The sequence below is a fragment of the Strongylocentrotus purpuratus genome, unplaced genomic scaffold (assembly GCF_000002235.5).
Source record: "Strongylocentrotus purpuratus isolate Spur 01 unplaced genomic scaffold, Spur_5.0 spur5_scaffold_11, whole genome shotgun sequence".
Classification (NCBI taxonomy): domain Eukaryota; kingdom Metazoa; phylum Echinodermata; class Echinoidea; order Camarodonta; family Strongylocentrotidae; genus Strongylocentrotus; species Strongylocentrotus purpuratus.
Window position 1 is genome coordinate 8,246,960 of NW_022145596.1, and position 21,916 is coordinate 8,268,875.

The following is a 21,916-nucleotide window of genomic DNA, read 5'->3' on the forward strand; positions in this document are numbered from 1 at the left end:
TGGACTGATAAGTTGGATTTCTAGTACAGTTTGTTAATTTGGGTTCGATTAACTCATATTCAGAACTTACATACTTTTGTGATTAACTTGTATTCACAACTTACATGTAGATACTTTTATTAAATACTGTGAAGTACGTACAGATGCCATATTTGTGTTTGATAATGATATGAACAGGTTATCAAAGTTTGTATATTTCAAGTGCTTTATTTATAGATTGATTTTGATGGAAAACATTTCATTGTTGCTGCTGCTAAAACATGAGTGTATTTATGGCTTTGTCTTCCCTTTATTCTGCTGTGAACGATATTATATTTGGATTAATGAGATAAATTACTGTATTTCTCCAATAACAAATCTTGGATACCCTTGTCTTTATGTAGTACTCACTCTCTTCTGTTTTTATGAAGACATGTTATCTGACCTAAATTATATACACTTTTTGTATGTTTTTTTTAATTCTTTTTAATTTTGTGTAATTCATGTAGGTAGTTCTTTCGGGGGTATCTTATATCTTCTAGGTTGTCAATATGAATATTGATGAAAGACTTACACTACTTGACATGATATTGAAATGTTTTACAAAATGTGGAATGTATGAGAAAGATTTTTTTTCTTCCAAGAAGGTCAGTGAAATATTTATGTTTAAGTTTTAATCAGAAATAGTGATGAATTATTGAGAAATAAGTAACCCTAGTTGGGATTACAATCTGGTTTATGAGTGTAAATATAAACAACAATAAAACTGAGAAAACATTTACAATCTGTTTCCGCCATTTCACTTGTTATTTATCACACTCATTTCATGCATGTGAATGTTGTTTATGGCTAGATAGATACAGAGAGAAGAAAGAAGGACTTTAATGGAAAGGAAAGCCAGAGGGAAAGATAGAGAAAGAGGATTGAAGAGAGAAAATTCATGTGTAAAACGTTATGTATAAACGGTGAATAAGAGAGAGATACATGTCGTAAAATACATGGAGAAAACGAGAGATATCCTTGGTGAATGATAGAAAAGTGATGAATATGGAGAAACGTTTTTCAATCGAGTTTATGTGAGTGTATTCGATATTTTAGGGCAAATGCAGACCTCGATTTGTCCGAATGTGGCAGTAAATTATTATTTTATTGTGAAGTTCTTGTAGTGCCCATGCATTATACTCGATTGGCATCAGTGATAAGGCTCTTGCATATGTAACGCAATAAGGACACAGGGTTCAATTTCAGTGATTCCATTTGGTTTCATCTTTCTTGGTTCAGACTTAACTCTTTTCTGTCTCCCTCAATATCAATCAACTGTGTAGTCTAGGTCCTGCAAGGTACACACCTTAAGAATCCAATATAGAGTCTTCTCTCTATATCAGTACCTCCTTTCTGAGAGCCCAAAACATGTGTCTCCCTCCTAACATACCAACATCCCTTCTCTGCCTACACTGTCCATGTACATTTATTCATATATTCATGCCTAATTGCCCATGCATGCTCATTGAAGTGTTTACCATTGTTTAGGTCATGGCTTCCACAAGGTGCAGTGGATATGTGCATATTTGCATACACACACTCAAGAAAGCAGTGGATACATGTATGTGCATATTTGCATATGTGTACAACACCTGTATTTATATCACTACACATAATATGCCACATTATAGTTCGTGTTCGAACAGAAGATGTAAAGTCGTGTGAATCTTGATTTTTGCGTCATGAAAAAGAGGAATGAAGCTGATAGGAGGTAAAGCGTTTCCATGATCACGCTTTGACAAAATGTGAAGAAATTTGGATATGGTAACTCGATAAAGCAAGTGACATTCCAACATAACATTATGTTCTCTGCTCTACGGCTAGGCAATTTACGACTGGGTCGACGTCAGTGGGGATTCCCACTACCTCGATTATGTCTGGGTCATACGGTACAAAGTACATAACAGAGAGAGATAGAGAGAGGAGGAGGAAGAGAAAGAGAGGAAGAGAGAGCGTGATAGATGGGTAAACAGAATCTGATATGTGACCAATTATAGCACTAATATCAAAGCTACTACAGTTCAATTCATATAATTAATCTAGAGGGATACACAAAAATCCTTTCAGTTATTAAAAAGTAAATAGTTGGGGCACTGAGGTAGCGCAAGTAAAATGCGGGTAGGCGTGGCACTATAGGGAGGCCTACGTTTCCCACTCACGCTCTAATGGAAAATGAAGAAGGGTATTGTAACCTTAATCTATAGACTTTGCATCTGTTGTGCAGGTCGAAGGCAACAGAGTGTCTCTGCCTCCCCCTCCCACTTTGCCCTGGTGTCTTCACTGTTGTGGGGATGAGGCACATTTTTAAGGTTTTGACAATAATTATTTATCATTGTGCTGCAAAAATGAAATAACCAGAATCTCGTAATTAGGATCTATCGTCACTCGTAATTAGGATCTACCGTCACCCATCATCCCTCCATCCTCCCTGACCCCGACGCCCCTTGCATCATATACTTTGTAATTGTGGGGTGGGGGGCTTGAGCCGGTCGAAGACAAGTGTTCCTGCCCCCACCCCCGGCCCCTCTGCCTTAGTGTCGTCACTTTTATGGGGATGGGGCACATCTTTAACAATATAATGATTATCATTGTGCTGCAAAATTAGACAACCAGAATCTCGTCATTAGTGTTATACCGTCACCCATCACCCCATCTACCCTCCCTAATCCCTACGCCCCTTACAACGTATCATTTGAAATTGTGTGTGTGTGTGTGGGGGGGGGGACGTGTGCCGGTCGAAGGCTTGTGTTTTTGCCCCCCCCCCCTGCCTTAGTGTCGTCACTTTTGTGGGGATGGGGCACATCTTTACTGTGCTGCAAAATTATCCAACCATAATCTCGCACTTGGTATATACCTTCACCCATCATCCCACCCCCTCCATCCTCGACATCCTCGACTATACACGACAGCTGTAACATGCATTCGATTATGGACGACTACATAGCTTGTTCGGTTCTGTTTGCTAATTTATTATATCGGCTACTTGTGGAGTTCAAATGCAAACAACCCAAACCCTTGAGTGTCTAGATCGGATCTATTCATATCTTTGTGGGAAAACCCTGTACACATAGTGATGCAATGCATGAGGACAATCGTATATGCTACGTTTTATACACTTACGTGGAGAGTTGTAGCCTGGACACACTGATTTTAAAGGGGGAACCGGAATTCATGGGAAGGGGTACCAGTTATAATCGATGGACGAAATACGAGCGATTTTATGAACTGGAGTGGGGGGGGGGGGTATAGGAATGGTCATATCATCTTCCTAACACGTTCCCTTTCCTCCTTCCCCGTTTTTCTCACCATTTCGCTTACCCCCCCCCCCCCCTCCAGGCACGTGCCCTCCTCCGTATGCCCTCATGTATATGCGCTCACATGGTTCATGTCTATCCACCCATACACATTTTTGTTAAACAGTGTGATTCGAAACTGTAGATATCTGATTGATAGTTGATGATGCACCTTAGTAATTTCCGTAACAACGGCCACATACTTTTCCTTGACAATGCTTGCTATATGAACCCTAAGTTATTTCATCAAACAAATCTATTTTTTCTTCTTTTCAACGATCCCATTTAAAATAAGTGGGATGTTTGTTGAAGAATATGCCCCTCATCACACACCCCCTTCTCTCTCTCTCTCTCTCTCTCTCTCCCTCTCTTTCCTTTCCCTCTCTCTTTCTTTCCCTCTCTCTTTCTTTCCTCCTTTCTCTAGCTATCTCTCTCTCTCTCTTTCTCTTTATTTATCTCTTCCCCTTTTCGATTGTACCCCCCCCCCCACTCCTTCTCTCTCTCTCTCTCTCTCTCTCTCTCCCCTCTCTCTCTCTCTCTCTCTCTCTCTTTCTCTCTCTCCCTCTCTCTCTTTCCCCTCTCTCTCTCTCTCCCTTTATCGCTCATTGGTTTTTCTCATCTCCATATTTCCATATCCAATACCTTCCTGGATGACATATCTTTTTCTCACTGCGTTTTAATCCGTTTACGTCACTAAATCAAATTTCAAGTTTTAATAAAAGGGTAAAATAAACGATGGCGTTTGTTATTTTTTAATCTCTAATGAATTCAAACTTGCTCAACTTATATCACGTCGTACATCATTCAAATATTCTATATGAATCTTTTGCAAAATTTTACTAGGCTGACACATCTTTGCTGCCTACATATGCCTTTATATATCACATCTTCCTGCCGAAAGTATGTGATGTTGTATTGAACATTTATATTCACCTATATTCAATAGAACCTTTTATATCTACGAAATAATAACTGCTGAATACGTGGATGTTTCCCAATAACATAATATCATGAAAGAAAATCAAAATTCCTAAATATCCAATGATATTTGTTCATGTATATAGGCCTATAATGGCATGTGAACTTATGATGCATTTAGCGACGAATTTAAATTAACAAATAATATATAGTGTACAGTAGTACATACAAATATAGATTATGAATGCTTAAAATGATAAAATATAATTTCATACGTGCATAACATTACGAATGCTAGCAACATTTTTTTATCATAGTAATTGCATACAAACACAAGTTAACGAAGCCAACCTTTTCAGAAAAAGAAAAATGCCTGAAACAGTATCACTTGACAAATAATTTAATCTAATTATTGGAAAAGCATCGAATGCTAAAATTAGCAATGAACAGGACGGTCTACATTAAATATACTATATCTATTTTTTTTTGTCTAAAGAATGACACATGACTAAACATAAGATTAAATATTTTCTATCATTTGTGTGTTGTTGTTGTTGTTCTGTGTATTTTTGGAAGGGGGTTTGCTGAAGGTTAACATTTAAAACAAACTTCCTGACATATATACATTATTTTAAATGAGAAATGAATTGTTCAAGATGTTTTCATAAAAATCTTTCAATTCAATTCAGTTCTAAGTAACATTTATTTTCTTCAATTTCTTTCATTATATCAAGAAAATATTAAAGTAATTAATCTGTACATAAATAATGATTAGGTATTTCACAGGACCTATTATTATCAACAGTTTTATCACAATGAAGAAGGCGCAAAGGCTTGTGCAATGTTGCTTTCCATGTGTAGCCTAAACCGCAGAGAAAAGAAAGACCACCCCTTCCCTCACAAAACAACAATTAAAAAAAAATAATAATCATTATAATAATAAATATAATAATAATCACAAGAATTATAGTAATTTGAATAATGATATATAATAAAAAGGAAATGGAGAAAAGGATATCTATCTATCGGCTACCTCCACAGAGCCTTTCAGTCATATTAATAGTACATAGATTTCCAATACCTATGGACGACAATGTTCTTGTTTTTGTTTTGGTGTCCAAATTCCGACCGCTGAAGGTCAGCCTCTGCTGGGACTGGTCAATGCTGGTTCTCGTCTTGATCTCTCGCTGGAGATCGCCTATGGTGGTGTTGTTGCTGGTGTCAATGACGAGGGTCTTCCCGTTGGTTCGTCCGACTAAGACCTGGGTCTGGGCCTTCTTCTTGGCCTCGCCAACGTCCTCCGTCAATGGTCGAGAGTTCGTGTCTGGTGATCGATGAGGATGGGGAGGTTGATGTCGTCTGTTCTTGGAAGAACTCGCCTTGGATTCATCTGTTGGAATTATTGAAATTAATACCGTAATCGGTCATGCTATTTTCTTCTTTGTTTGTTTGTTTTATTTTCATATTTTTCTGTTGTTTCTGTTTTTGTTATACTTTTATAAGACTATAATTTTGTATTGCACATTAATTTTTGTGGTCTAGAATGTGTACATCATTTTTAAATATTAATGACAGAGGCCAGGGTTGTAATTGTAAGTTCTGGGCGCCGTCTTATGAAGAGATGTGCTTGATCCACATCAATCACAAGTCCTCTAATCAATCGCAAGCTTGCACTCCAGTATCTCTTATGTACATGCATGGTTGCGATTGATATCAACTCTTCATGAGACGGGGCCTAGGGCCCTAGGTCGTTATTATGTATTATACATGACTTCATATTGAAATAAATACTTTAAAATGAGACAATAATCTGTCTATCATTATGCTCATCAATGAAGTCAAAGATAAATCGAAGGACTTACTATTTGGTTCATTGTCATTAGACCTGATCTCAACCACGATGCTGTTGATGCGGTAAGCGACAGGGAGACCGTCGATTCCTCGGGCTGGTAGGTTGTGGTCCTTCTGGCACTTGGAGCACTTGATACGTGGTGTTGTTCGTGGCTGCATCTTCAGGCATTCTGCACAAAAGGAGTGTCCGCAAGGTAGATAGCGGGCGTCTCTCATCAGATTTAAGCAGAATGCGCAGGAGAACGTTTCCTTAACTTGGAAACCATGTCTGCCAATGGTGGCGCTGTCGCCTCCGCCAAAGGTCTCGTTGATATCATCCAAGAGGCTGTTGATGGCAAAGCAGCGCGGGAGACCTTCTGCTCCTCCGAAGGGTAGCTGAGATGTCTTCTTGCATTCTGCACATTGGATGCTTCCTCGAGGGTAAGTAGCGTTAGCGGACCTAGCGAGACAATCACTGCAGAAGGTATGCCCACAGGGTAGACTCCTGGTATCCTTGATCCTGCCCTGGCATGCGCTGCACTTCAGCATTTCCTCAAAAGGGATTCTGTATCCGTTAGACATCGTTAGAAATGATACCTGATGTATCAAGGCAAAAACAAAACTTTGGAATATCTATGCAAACTGTGAAATACAATTTGGCTGGAGACAAAGTTTAGTAGGTAGCTTACTGAGAAGGGAGTCGTTGAATGAATGCATGAGCATCAGCAGCGCCGCATTGCTGTGACTCGACTCTTTCAGCTCAGCTCAGCGCGCGCACATTGGTGACATCATCGAGCATTGGGGAATCCCCCGAGAAAGCGAAAACCCCCAGGATTATAGTCTGTGTAAAAACTCGTATTATACTGCCTTGCCAATGAAGTGCGATATTGTGAGGGGAATCACAGAGAAAAGGTTAATAGATATGAGAAAGTAGATAAAAGAGAGAGAGAGAGAGAGAGAGAGAGAGACAGGGGACGCTGATAGAAAGAGGGTGAGATGAAGATAGATGGGTAGGGGAAATGAAAGCCTATTAACGCAAACAAAAGTAAGTGCTCCTTACCCCCCCCCCCCCCCCCCTCCCCCGCTTATTCGCCGGCTGGCTGAGTCGGCGCTAAATATTTTCTCACGAATTTGTTGTTGGGATGGGGCACATGTTTTACAATAATGATTTATCATTGTGCTGTAAATTATCCAACCATAATCTCGCACTTAGTATATACCGTCACCCCCCTCCATTCTTTCTGATCCCTCCGCCCCTTGCAACGTATCATTTGAAAATGTATGACAGCTTTAACATGCATTCGACTATGGACGACTACCTAGTTTGGTTGTGGCGAAAAAACGTAGCCTTCTGTTATGCTAATTTATTTTATCGGCTACTCGTGGAGTTCAAAATGCAAACAACCCTTGGAAAAACTTGAGTGTCTAGACCGGATCTATTAATATCTTTGTGGGAAAACCCTGTATAATAATATGATGCAATGCATGAGGAGCAACGTATATGCAACGTTTTATGGACGTAAATGGAGGGGTGTAGCCTGGATACACTGACATTAAAGAAGGAACCGGAATTCATGGGAGGGGGTACCAGTAAAATTCGATGGACGAAATTTTTTTTAGCGATTTTATGAATTGGAGTAGGAGGGGGGGGGGGGAGTATAGGAATGATAATAGCACCTTACTAAGACGTTTCATTTCCTCCTTCCCCGTTTTTTCTCACCATTTCTCTTATCCCCCCCCCCCTCCCCCAAAAGGCACATGCCCTTCTTCTATGCCCCGTGTATCTACGCCATTGCGCAATGTTTCAGGCTATCAACCCCATACACATTTTTTTTAAAGCCCTGTGACTAGAAACTGTACAAATCTGATTGATAGTTGACGTTTCACCATAGTAATTTCAGTTTTTTTTTTTTAAATGTCCTTGATAACGCTTGTTATGAACCCAAAGTTATTTCATCAAAAACATTTGTTTTCTTTTCATGATAAAAATTATCATTGATAATAAGTGGGATGTTTGTTGAAGAATATGCCCCCTCACAGCCCCTCATCTCCGGCTCTCTCTTTCTTTCTCTCTCTCTCTCTCTCTCACTGTCTGTCTCTCTCTCTCTCTCTATTCATTTATCCCTTCTCTTTCCTTTTTCTAATTTTTACCCCTCCTCTCTCTTTCTCTCTCTCTTTCTCTCTTTATTGCTCATTTATTTCCTCATTTCCCTATTTCCATATCCAATATCTATCTCGGTGACATATCTTTTTCTCACTTCATTTAATCCGTTTGACGTCACTAAATCTGTTTCCTATTTCAAGCTTTTTTGCTAGGAAATTTGGAAATATTACATATCATTCACTTTGGGTATTGTACTCTCATGGTTTTTCATCGCCTGGACTCGCCATTCAAAACACGCAGACAAACACAACAAAAAAAAAACAGCGGGTAGCAAGATTGTTTATAAATTAAGGTTAAAATTTTAATGAAAGTATAGAATAAATGATGTCATTTTTTTTAAATGTCTATAATGAATCAAACATTGCACAACTTATATCACGCGGTACATCATTATTCAAATATTATATATGAATCTTTTGCAAAATTTTACTGGGCTGACACATATTTGCTGCCTGCATATGCCTTTACATATCACATCTTTCTGCCAATATCTACCAATGTTGTATTGATCATTTAAATTCACCTATATTCAATAGTATACAAACATACACTGTCTTGGGAGGTTCTGGTTAAAACTATTGGAAAGAAGTGACTCCAATAGTTGCTGAGGGGCACCCCGGAGCATACAGTACTATTGGAGTCACAGAGGCCCATAATTTTAAGCAGTACCTCGAATAGAAGGCAGGGTATATTTTTTTTATATCCTCCAACAAAAATTCCAATGATAAAAACAAATCCAAAAATTACTAATATATATATATATATTTTTTTTTGTATAGAACTCAGTTAAAATTAAGTTTTAACCAGTACCTCGAAAAGAGTTACATTATTCTTTTCTTCTTTTTTTTTTAATTATCAAAACTAAAACAACAAAAAACGTTTTAACATTTCACAATTTAATTTTGATAAAATCAACAACAACAAAATAATTTTCAAACAAAATTTCTACTCCCAAATAGTACTTATCCAGAGCAACCTTAAAATTGTTGAAATATTTCTGGTCACGTGAAGAGCTCTCAACCAATGAAAAAACTTTTGATGCAGGATATAATAGTAATAATAATAATAATAATAACAATATTTATAAAGCGCAACATATAATACCTTTTATCTACGAAATAATAGTTGCTGAATACTTCGAAATTCATAAAGACGTAATGACATTTTTTCATGGTATACCCTTCCTATAATGGCATGTGAACCATGTGAACTTATGATGCATTTGGTGTCGAATATAAATCAACAAAAATATAGAATGTAGTACATACAAATATAGATTATGAATGTTTAAGGTGATAAAATATAATTTAAAAATATAATTTCATATATACATAACATTACGAATGCTAGCAACATGTCTAAACAAACTTGACGCTACGAATTCCTATTTCATCATCATAGTACTTGCATAAAAAAATAACTTAACGAAGCCAACCTTTTCAGAAACGAAAACAAAATGCCTGAAACCATATATCACTTGACAAAAAGATGAATCTTATTATGGGAAAAGCATCGATATTAGGATTAGGAATGTACAGGTCTACATTTACTATACTACGTATATCTATTGTCTGTTCTGTCTAAAGAATGACACATGAATAAATATAACACAAAATATTTTTTGTCGTTTTTTTTAAGGGGGGGGGGGCTGCTGAGGTTAAGCTCAAAGACAAACATCATGACATAATTATTATGTTTTGAATGATAAATGAATTGTTCAAGATGTTTCTCTTTAAATCCAATTCAGTTCGATGTAACTCTTTAAATTCAATTCAGTTCAATGTAACATTTATTTTATGGTATCAACAAAATACTCAAGTACATACAATAATAAGCAATTTCACAGAGCATAGATTTACAGTTGTAACATAAGGAATAATGTGTAAAGGCTTATGCAATGTAATTTTCTATGTGTAGCCTAAACAAATGAATTAATACAAATAATAGATGATAAAAAGGAAATGGAGGAAAGAATATCTATTGGCTACCTCCACGGAGCCTCGCATTCATATCAATATTATATAGATTTACGATACCATAGGATGACAATGTTCTTGTTTTGTCGTCCAAATTCCGACCGCTGAAGGTCAGCCTCTGCTGGGACTGGTCAATGCTGGTTCTCGTCTTGATCTCTCGCTGGAGATCGCCAACGGTGGCGTTGGCACTGGTATTGATGGTTAGGGTCCTCCCGTTGATTTGTCGTACTAAGACCTAGATCTGGTAGCCGGCCTGGGCCCTTCTCTTGGCCTCGTCGACGTCCTCGATCAACGACCTAGAGTTTGTGTCTGGTGATCGATGAGGATGGGGAGGTTGATGTCGTCTGTTCTGGGATGAACTCGTCTGGGATTCATTTGTTGAAATAATTGAAATTATTAACGAAATCAGTCATGCTCTTTTCTTTTTCGTTTGTTTGTTTCATTCTATTATTTTGTTTTGTTTCTGTTTTTGTTATAATACATTATGGCATATTATCATACAGAGAGAAAGAGAGAGAGAGGAAACAGATAGAGGGATAGATAATAGAGTGAAAGAGAGAGAGAGACAGAGAGGGAGACACACACAGAGAGATGTGCAAATGAGGATTACATGAAAGTGCAAAAAAACAATATGAAGTATATACAACTATTACTAGATTTCCTTTTGAAAACAACAACATTTAACAACTTTTATAGGACTTTAATTTTATTAATCATTAATTTGTATGGTCTTGAATTCGTACATGATATCATTTATAATTATCAATGAAAGAGGCCAGAGTTATAATTATGAGTTCTGGCCGTTATTTTGTATTATACATGACTTCATATCAAAATAAATACTTTGTAATGAGACAATAATCTGTCCATCATGATGCTAACCAATGAGATAAATCGAAGGACTTACCACTAGTTTCACTTTCATTAGACTTGATCTCAGCCACGATGCTTTCGATGCGGTGAGCGACAGGGAGACATCGATGCTTCCTCGAGGGTTGGTAGCGTTAGCGGACCTAGTGAGACAACCCTTGCAAGAGGGATGTCCACAGGGTAGACTTCTGGGCGCTAGTTCAGAACTGTGACCATACTTTGGACCCGTGACTCCGGCGTGGAGATAGCCTACTATAACATACCAAACATCAACTAAATCTTCAACAATTGTTCAAATAATGGTCATGATTTGAAAGTCGGTATCTTTCTTACCTGTTTCGTGTCCATTTTCAGATTTTTTTTTGTGAAAAAGAAGACGTTATGATATACATTTTCTCACATGTTTAACTGCAAACCGCTGCACAATACAATACAATTGCATAATGATGATGGCTTTCGGCCGGGGGCGCGCGCCTGCGTGAGGTTATCGACCATAATGAGGATCTAAGACGTCTCAGATCCTCATTACGGTCGATACTCCGAAAAAAGGTAAGAAAATTGACACGAAGCAGGTAATAATAATAATAATAATGGTGGCCTCTTACATGTATATAGCGCACATGTCCGTCACGTCTGGCGGTTATTACCCTGGCTTTAGCAAGGCGGTCATTACGGCGCTCTATCATTTCAAGGAATTAATTCCTGCCAGGTAAGAAAGATAATGACTTTTAAATCATGACCGTTATTTGAACAATTGTTGAAGATTTGGTTGATGTTTGGGATGTTATAGTAGGGTATATCCACGCCGGAGTCACGGGCCCAAAGTATGGTCATAGTTCTGAACTAGCGACGACTCCTGATATCCTTGATCCTATCCTGGCATAAGCTGCACTTCAGCATTTCCTCAAAAGGGATTCTGTATCCGTTAGACATCTTTAGAAATGATTCCTGATGTATCAAAGCAAAACGAAAACTTTGGAATATCTATGCAAAATGTTAAATACAATTTGGCTCGAGACACAGTTCAGTAGTTAGCTTACTGAGAAGGTAGTCGTTGTAAGTGAGCATTAGCATCGTCGCGTCTCTATTTAAGTAGAGATACAACTGTTGTGACTCCCTTTAGCTCGGCTCAGCGCGCTCATAATGTTGACATCGAGTATTGGGGAATCCCCCGAAAGCGGAAAAACCTAGGATTATAGCATAGTCTCTGTCACAGCTCATTTACTGCCTTGTCAAAACAGTGCGATAGTGTAAGAGGAAATCAAAGAGAGAGGGTTGTTGAATATGAGGTAAATTGGGAGAGAGAGAGAAGGAGAAAGAGGTACTGTGGGAGGACAAGCAAAATGTGGGGGAGGAAGTCATACAAACCCAGGTAGGCTGGGTACTAGAGAGGCCTATGTTTCCCAACCACGCTCTAATGGAAATGAAGAAGGGTAATTCCATCTCAATCTATAGATTTTGCATCAGTTATGCAGGTCGAAGACAATACAGTGTCTCTGCCTGCCCCCCTCCTTCCACGTTGCCCTGGTGTCGTCACTGTTGTATAGGATGAGACACATTTTACGTTTTGAACAATAATGATTATCATTGTGCTGCAAAAAATATTATACAACCAGAATCTCGTAATTAGTATTATACCGTCACCTACCCTACGCACCTTGCAACGTTTCATTTGAAATTATATGACAGCTGTAACATGCATTTGATTATGGGTGACTGCCTGGTTTGGTTGAGGCGAAAAAACGAAGCCTTCTGTTATGCTAATTTATCGACTAAGTGTGGAGTTCAAAATGCAAACAAACCTGGGAAAACCCTTGAGTGTTCATATCGGATTTATTAATATCTTTGTGGGAAAACCCTAGATAACAGTATGATGCAATGTATGAAGAGCATCGTATATGCCACGTTTTATACACGTACGTAGAGAGGTGTAGCCTGGATACAAACATTAAAGGGGGAACAAGAATTCTTTGGAAGGGGTACCAGTCATAATTAATGGACGAAATGCGAATTAGCGATTTTATGGATTGGAGGGGGGGAGTATAGAAATGGTCATAGCATCTTTTTAACACGTTTCATTTCCTTCTTCCCTGGTTTCTCACCATTTCTCTTACCCTCCCCCCCCCCTCAAACAAAACAAAAAAGGCACGTACCCTTCTGCTATGCCCCCACGTATCTACGCCATTGCGCTCACATGGTACATGTTTTGCCATGTTTCAGGCTATCAACCCTATACACATTTTTTTAAGCAATGTGACTAGAAACTCTACAAATCTGATTGATAGTTGACGTTTTACCATAGTATATTCAGTAACAACGCAAAAAACATTTCCTTGATAATGCTCGCTATGAACCCAAAGTTATTGCATCAAAACTGTTTTTCTTTTTATGATATCATTGATAATAAATGGAATGTTTGTTGAAGAATATGCCCCCTCACAGCCCCTCATCTCCCCCTCTCGCTCTCTCTCTCTCTCATTTGCCCTCTCTCACTCTCTCACTCTCTCTCTCTCTCCTTCTCTCTCTCTCTCTCGTTCTCCCTCCCTTTATCGCTCATTGGCCTTTCTCATCTCCATATTTCCACATCCAATATCTCCCTCGATGACATATATTTTTCATTGACGTCACTAAATTTGTTTCCTATTTCAAGCTTTTTGCTAGGAAACATCGAAATATTACATATCATTCACTTTGGGTATTGTACTCTCATGGTGTTTCATACCCTGGACTCGCCATTCAAAACACGCAGACAAACACAATCAATCAAACAGAGGGTAGCAAGACTGTTTATAAATTAAGGTTAAAATTTTAATGAAAGTATAGAATAAATGATGTCATTTTTTTAAAATGTCTATAATGAATCAAACATTACACAACTTATATCACGCGGTACATCATTATTCAAATATTATATATGAATCTTTTGCAAAATTTTACAGGGCTGACACATCTTTGCTGCCTCCATATGACTTTATATATCACATCTTGTTGCCAATTTCTTTGTATGTTATATTTCAATAATATACAAATATACACTGTCTTGAGAGGTTCTGGTTAAAACTATTGGAAAGAGGTGCCCCAATGGTACTATAAAATTAATTTGCTGAGGGGCACCCCGGAGCAAATAGTACTATTGGAGTCACAGAGGCCCATAGTTTTAAGCAGTACCTTAAAAAGAAAGAAGGGTATTTTGTTTTATATTCTCCAACAAAAAATCCAATGATAAACAAAACCAAAAATTACTAATATTTTTATTTATTTTTTAATTTTTTATAGAACTAAGTTAAAATTTAGTTCTAACCAGTACCTCGAAAAGAGTTACATTATTCTTTTTTCTTTTTTTTAATTATCAAAACTAAAACAACAAAAAACGTTTTAACATTTTACAATTTCATTTTGATAAAATCAACAACAACAAAATAATTTTCAAACAAAATTTCTACTCCTAATTAGTAATCTCAAATAGTACTTATCCAGAGCAACCTTAAATTTGTTGAAATATTTCTGGTCACGTGAAGCGCTCTCAACCAATGAAAAAACTTTTGATGCAGGATATAATAGTAATAATAATAATAATAACAATATTTATAAAGCGCGACATATAATACCTTTTATCTACGAAAAAATAGTTGCTGAATACGTGGATGAAAATCGAAATTCATAAAGACGTAATGACATTTTTTCATGGTATACCCTTCCTATAATGGCATGTGAACCATGTGAACTTATGATGCATTTGGTGTCGAATATAAATCAACAAAAATATAGAATGTAGTACATACAAATATAAATTATGAATGCTTAAAATGATAAAAAACATAATTTACAAATATAATTTCATATATACATAACATTTCGAATGCTAGCAACATGTTTAAACAAACGTGACGTATACGAATTCCTATTTTATCATCATAGTACTTGCATAAAAACATAAATTAACAAAGCCATCCTTTTCAGAAACAGAAAAATGCCTGAAACCATATATCACTTGACAAAAAGATTAATCTTATATAGGAAAAGCTTCGATATTATAGGATTAGGAATGTACAGAGTCTACATTTACTCTACTATATATGATTTTTTTTTTCTGTCTAAAGAATGACACATGAATAAATATAACACAAAATATTTTTGATCGTTTTTTTTTTAAGGGGGGTGTGGGGAGCTGCTGAAGTGAAGCTCAAAGACAAACAACATGACATATATACATGTTTTGAATGAGAAATGAATTGTTCAAGATGTTTCTATTTCAACTCAATTCAGTTCAATGTTACATTTATTTTCTTCAATTTATTTTATGGTTTCAACAAAATACTCAAGTACATACAATAATAAGCAATTCCACAGGACATATTTACAGTTTTAACATAATGAATAATGCGTAAAGGCTTATGCAATGTAATTTTCCATGTGTTGCCTAAACAAATGAATTAATACAAATAATAGATGATCAAAAGGAAATGGAGGAAAGAATATCTATTGGCTACCTCCACGGAGCCTCGCATTCATATCAATATTGGATAGATTTACAATTCCATAGGATGACAATGTTTTTGTTTTGTCGTCCAAATTCCGACCGCTGAAGGTCAGCCTCTGCTGGGATTGGTCAATGCTGGTTCTCGTCTTGATCTCTCGCTGGAGATCGCCAACGGTGGCGTTGGCACTGATGTTGATGGCGAGGGTCCTCCCGTTGATTTGTCGTACTAAAACCTGGATCTGGTTGCCGGCCTGGGCCCTCCTCTTGGCCTCGTCGACGTCCTCCATCAACGACCTAGAGTTTGTGTCTGGTGATCGATGAGGATGGGGAGGTTGATGTCGTCTGTTCTGGGATGAACTCGCCTGGGATTCATCTGTTGAAATAATTGAAATTATTAACGAAATCAGTCATGCTCTTTTCTTCTTCGTTTGTTTCTTTTATTCTATTATTTTGTTTTGTTTCTGTTTTTGTTATAATACATTATGGCATATTATCATACAGAGAGCGAGAGAGAGAGAGAGAGGAAACAGATAGAGGGATAGATAGATAATAGAGTGAAATAGTGAGAGAGACAGAGAGATGTGCAAATTAGGATTAAACAAACAACATGAAGCATATACAACTATTTCTAAATTTCCTTTTGAAAACATCAAAATTTAACATCTTTTTAAAGACTTTAATTTCATATTTTATTAATCATTAATTTTTGTGGTCTTTAATATGTACATCATTCCTAAATATCAATGAAAGAGACCACGGTTATCATATTGAGTTCTAGCCATTATTATTATTCAATTCAATTCAATTCAATTTATTTATGTTTCCAACAAAACATTACAAATCAATTCTAAACATTTACAACAAATGTAGAAATACATATTGAAAACGGAGGGGACCACTAAAAACCAATGCTTTATACATGACTTCATATTAATATAAGTACTTTAAAATTAAAAAAGCAAAAACAAAATACTTTGGTGATAGGTCCTTTTCATGCTCTGCTCCACGTCTGTGGAATTCTCTCCCAGCCTCCATTCGTTCCATCTCTGATATTACTTTGTTTAGATCAAAATTAAAAACCTACATAATGGAAAAGGCATATTCTACCTAGCTCTTAAATTGTTACCTAGTTCTTAAATTGTTACCTAGTTCTTATATTGTTACCTTACCTTGTTATCTTATGTTTCATAATTTCACTTTCATTCATTTGTTTTCTTGTCATTACACTGTTAAGTTTTAATTGTATCAATATTGTAAAGCGCTTTGATATAAATGTTTTATGAAAAGCGCTATATAAGTAAAAGTTATTATTATTATTATTATTATTAAAATGAGACAATAATCGGCCCATCATCATGCTCATCAATAAGGTCAAAGATAAATCGAAGGACTTACCACTAGTTTCATTGTCATTAGACCTGATCTCAGCCACGATGCTGTTGATGCGGTAAGCGACAGGGAGACCGTCGATTCCTCGGGCTGGTATGTTGTGGTCCTTCAGGCACTTGGAGCACTTGATACATGGTGTTGTTCGTGGCTGCATCTTCAGGCATTCTCGACAAAAGGAGTGTCCGCAAGGTAGATAGCGGGCGTCTCTCATCAGATTTAAGCAGAATGCGCAGGAGAACGTTTCCTTGACTTGGAAACCATGTCTGCCAAGGGTGGCGCTGTCGCCTCCGCCAAAGGTCTCGTTGATATCATCCAAGAGGCTGTTGATGGCGAAGCAGCGCGGTAGACCTTCTGCTCCTCCGAAGGGTAGCTGATATCTATTCTGGCATTCTGCACATTGGATGCCTCCGGGAGGGTAGGTAGCGTTAGCAGACCTAGTGAGACAATCCTTGCAGTAGGTATGTCCACACGGTAGACTCCTGGCATCCTTGATCCTACCCTGGCATACGCTGCACTTCAGCATTTCCTCAAAAGGGATTCTGTATCCGTTAGACATGTTTAAAAATGATTCCTGATGTATCAAAGCAAAATGAAGACTTTAGAATATCTATGCAAAATGTTAAATACAATTTGGCTCGAGACACAATTCAGTAGTCAGCTTTCTGAGAAGGTAGTTGTTGTAAGTGAGCATTACAGCACCGCGTCTCTATTTAAGTAGAGATGCAATTGCTGTGATGCGCGCGCACATTTTGTGACATTTTTAAATCTAGCATTTGGGGAATCCCCCCAAAGTGGAAAAACCCAGGATTATAGGATAGTCTCTGTAACAGCTCGTATTATACCGCCTCGCAAATGAAGAGCGATATTGTGAGAGGAAATCACAGATAAATGGTTTTTGGATATGAATAAAAAGATAAGAGAGAGAAAGGGAAAGAGAGAGAGAGAGAAAAAAAAAATAAGAGACGGAGAGAGAAAAGGAGAGACAGTGAGAGAAAGAGAGAGAGAGAGAGAGAATGGGAGAGAGAAATAGGAGAGAGGGAGAAATGGAGAGAGGGGGAGAGAATGGGAGAGAGAATTAGGAGAGAGGGAGAAATGGAGAGAGGGGGAGAGAATGGGAGAGAGAATTAGGAGAGAGAGGGAGAAATGAAGAGAGAAGAGAGAGAGAGAAGAGAGAGAGAGAGAGAGAGAGAGGGGGGGGGGAGAGAAATGAAAGCCTATCAACGTAAGTCTATGCAAAAGTATACAGAAACATCAATTATTATCATACTTTCTGCTCTCCTTCATCAGGGTTATGCTATGATCAACGTCGGCCTTCTCATAATTCATAGGGTAAATTGAACCAAATCTGGCAGTGACCCAGTCCCAATGACATGTATTTGAAAGAGTGGCACTTCCTATCACTATAGTATGTGCAATACAAGGACTGAATTAAATAGACTATTTGAGTCATTGCGCAAGGCGATCTCGAACTGTATTTGGACAATGTTCAGCTTACGACATTCGAAAGATCTAGAAAGTGTTGTTTTTACCCTTGATAATTCTGTTTTGTTTTCAGTTTAAAAATATCTTCTTTCGCAGTTCATGTTCAAAGAATGTAGGACATGTTTATCGAGGTCAGCACCATATCCAAATGGCATGTCTTATTTCTGCAAGGAACATGTAATACCAGGCTAAGCAGGACTTTTATCTGTCAGCAATTTAGACCGATAGTTTAGAAATCATTTGGAAAAATCCAACGCAAAAATACATGAAATTCAAAATTTGAAAAATGAAACTTAGAAACATGAACAGTAATGGAGGGAGCATAGCCTCCTCATTTGATCGAATTACTTAATGAAATATGGAGAGAGAGAGAGAGAGAGAGAGAGAGAGAGACCCCACCCCGATATTTACTGAACCAACCCATCAAAACATGCACGATATGCTAACCTGTATGACGTGTCTCACAGCCCTTTGCTTTGTGTCAAATTAATTTCTTTAGTACGCAATGCGGGGTGAATACAGATGGCACGAGGGCGGAGGGGGGGGGGCATATTCCCCCTCTACAATCGTGAGGTGAAAATTAAAGAAAATTAAAGAAAATTAAAGAAAAAGAGAGAGAAAGGAGGGAGAAAGGAAAGTCAAGAAGACACCTAAAACAGTTAAAACCACCTCCCTCCCCATATTTAATGTAGCCTCGTACATTTTGAAATTTGGCATTTTATTTCCCGGGTCTCCACTTCCTTCATCAATTCAGGTGCCAATTCAATAATTGGACATATGCTACACCATTTTGTAAGCATAAGGAGCTCTGAATTTCAACAAACAGTCAAATCTAAAAATTTACTTGAACCATGTTGCAATTGATAGTCGTGTTTGTAAACATCGCTAGTGGATTGCGCAATTCTCGGTGCAGCCGAGCAGACATGACGCAATGATGTCGAACATTAGCACTGAAAAGCCTGGCGTTAGCTGTAGCTGGAATCCTGGGCTTTCCGGTTTCGGGGGATGCTCGATGAGAGCGCGCGCTGAGCTGAGCTGAGCAGAAGGGAGTTACAGCAAATGCATCTCTATTTAAGTAGTGACGAGGCGCTGCTAATGCTCACTGGTTCAACGACTACCTTCTCAGTAAGCTACCTACCAAACTTTGTCTTAAGGTAAATCGTATTTTACAATTTCATAGATATTCCAGAGTCTTCATTTTGCTTTGATACATCAGGAATTATTTCTAAAGATGTCTAATGGATACAGAGTCCCTTTTGAGGAAATGTTGAAGTGCAGCATATGCCAGGGCAGGATCAAGGATACCAGGAGTCTACCCTGTGGACATACCTATTGCAAGGATTGTCTCACTAGGTCTGCTAACGCTACCTTCCCTCGAGGAAGCATCCAATGTGCAGAGTGCAAGAAGACATCTCAGCTACCCTTCGGAGGAGCAGAAGGTCTCCCGCGCTGCTTTGCCATCAACAGCCTCGTGGATGATATCAACGAGACCTATGGCGGCAGCGCCACTAGCAGCAGGAGAAGCAGTACGAGCTCCGGCAGAGGGGAAGAACTGTCTCTTGGCAGACATGGTTTCCAAGCTCGGGAAACGTTCACCTGCTCATTCTGCTTAAATCTGATGAGAGACGCCTGCTATCTACCTTGCGGACACTCCTTTTGTCGAGAATGCCTGACGATGCAGCCACGAACAACACCAGGTATCAAATGTATCAAGTGCCTGAAGGACCACAACCTACCAGCCCGAGGAATCGTTGGTCTCCCTGTCGCTTACCGCATCAATAGCATCGTGGCTGAGATCAGGTCTGGTGACAGTGAAACTAGTGGTAAGGCTCTAATTTATCTTGGACTCCATTAACGAGCATGATGATTGACAGATTATTGTCTTATTACAAAGTATTTATTTCAATATGAAGAAGTTGTGTATAATACATACTTAAGGCTAGAACTGATAATTACAACCCTGGCCTCATACATTGATATCAAGAAATGATGTAACAAATTAATGATTTAAAAAATTAATGATTAATTAAATATGAAATTAAAGTCTTATTAAAGACAGTGGTTAAATGTTGATGTTTCCAAAAGGAAATCTAGTAATAGTTGTTTATGCTTCATTTCGTTTTTGCACTTTAATGTAATCCTCATTTGCACATTATCTGCCCTCTCTCCTCTCTCTCTCTCTCTCTGTCAACCTTTCACTTTATTATCTATCTGTCTATTTCTCTACCTTTTTTTTTCTCTCTCTCTCTGTACAATGATATGCTATGACATATTATTACAAAAACAGAAACAGAACAAAAAAATTTATAAGAATAAAACAAACAAACAAAGAAGATAAGAGCATGACTAATTTCGTTAATAATTTCAACAGGTGAATCACAGACGCGTTCCTCCCAGAACAGACGACATCAACCTCCCCATCCTCATCGATCACCTGACACTCATTCTAGACCATTGATGGAGGACGTCGACGAGGCCAAGAGGAGGGCCCAGGCCGGCTACCAGATCCAGGTCTTCGTCAAACAAATCAACGGGAAGACCCTCGCCATCAACACCAGAGCCAACGCCACTGTAGGCGATCTCCAGCGAGAGATTAAGACGAGAACCAGCATTGACCAGTCCCAGCAGATGCTGACCTTCAGCGGTCGGAATTTGGACGACAGGACAAGAACATTGTCATCCTATGGAATTGTAAATCTATCCAATATTGATATGAATGCGAGACTCCGTGGAGGTAGCCAATAGAAATTAATTCCTCCATTTCCTTTTTATAATTTTTTTAAATTTAAATAATTTATATTTGTTTGTTGTTGTTCTTGTCGTTTTTTTTTTGTTTTTTGGGGGTTTTTTTGGGTTTTTTTTTGGGGGGGGGTGTAGGTTTTTTGTTTTCTTTAACCCATTTTTCTTTTCTTTGCGGCTTAGGCTACACAATTTAAATATGCCCTGTGGTTTGGCTAATCATGTATGTACAGATTCATTACTTCAATATGTTGTTGATATGATAAATGAAATCGATTTTGTTTTAATCAATACCTTGAATTGAAGTGAATTGAAAGATTTTTATGAAAACGTCTTGAACTATTCATTTCTAATTCAAAACACATGTATATATGTCATGATTGTTGTCTTTGAGCTTAACTTCAGCAGCACCCCACCCCCCCCCCAAAAAAAACAAAACAAAACAAAAACAAAAACAAAAACAAAACAAAAACAAAAACAAAAAAAAACACGAACGATAGAAAATATGTTGTGTTATATTTACTAACGTGTCATTCTCTAGACAGAAAAAAAAAAGTTCATATATAATTTAGTAAATGTAGACCTGTACATTCTTAATCCTAATATAGATGATTTACCCAGTATAATTAGATCAACCATTTTGTCAAGTGATTTATGGTTTCAGGCATTTTTCTGTTTCTGAAAAGGTTGTCTTCGTTAATTTATGTTTTTATGTAAGTACTATGATGATGAAATAGGAATACGTAGCGTCACG

At 37.7% G+C, this 21,916-nt stretch overlaps 4 protein-coding genes across 4 annotated transcripts; 1 reads left to right on the plus strand and 3 right to left on the minus strand.

The window, feature by feature from the left end:
- Positions 1-5,239: 5,239 nt before the first annotated feature.
- On the minus strand, positions 5,240-6,762 carry LOC105441566. Its single transcript, XM_011672777.1, has 2 exons — positions 6,095-6,762; positions 5,240-5,622 (listed from the first exon to the last, which is right to left on the minus strand). The coding sequence occupies exons 1-2, from the start codon at positions 6,642-6,644 to the stop codon at positions 5,255-5,257; spliced, it is 918 nt and encodes a 305-aa protein (XP_011671079.1). The 5' UTR covers positions 6,645-6,762; the 3' UTR covers positions 5,240-5,254.
- Positions 6,763-9,505: 2,743 nt separating this feature from the next.
- Positions 9,506-11,567, minus strand: LOC105441585. Its single transcript, XM_011672833.1, has 3 exons — positions 11,543-11,567; positions 11,110-11,324; positions 9,506-10,566 (listed from the first exon to the last, which is right to left on the minus strand). Exons 1-3 carry the CDS (start codon positions 11,565-11,567, stop codon positions 10,438-10,440), a joined length of 369 nt encoding a protein of 122 aa, XP_011671135.1. The 3' UTR covers positions 9,506-10,437.
- A 3,594-nt stretch (positions 11,568-15,161) lies between these two features.
- On the minus strand, positions 15,162-17,641 carry LOC100893496. Its single transcript, XM_003728839.3, has 2 exons — positions 16,948-17,641; positions 15,162-15,925 (listed from the first exon to the last, which is right to left on the minus strand). Exons 1-2 carry the CDS (start codon positions 17,495-17,497, stop codon positions 15,552-15,554), a joined length of 924 nt encoding a protein of 307 aa, XP_003728887.1. The 5' UTR covers positions 17,498-17,641; the 3' UTR covers positions 15,162-15,551.
- Positions 17,642-19,375: 1,734 nt separating this feature from the next.
- LOC100893426 lies at positions 19,376-21,253 on the plus strand. The gene is made up of 2 exons (XM_003728838.3): positions 19,376-20,246; positions 20,795-21,253. Exons 1-2 carry the CDS (start codon positions 19,655-19,657, stop codon positions 21,166-21,168), a joined length of 966 nt encoding a protein of 321 aa, XP_003728886.2. The 5' UTR covers positions 19,376-19,654; the 3' UTR covers positions 21,169-21,253.
- The last annotated feature ends 663 nt before the right edge of the window (positions 21,254-21,916 follow it).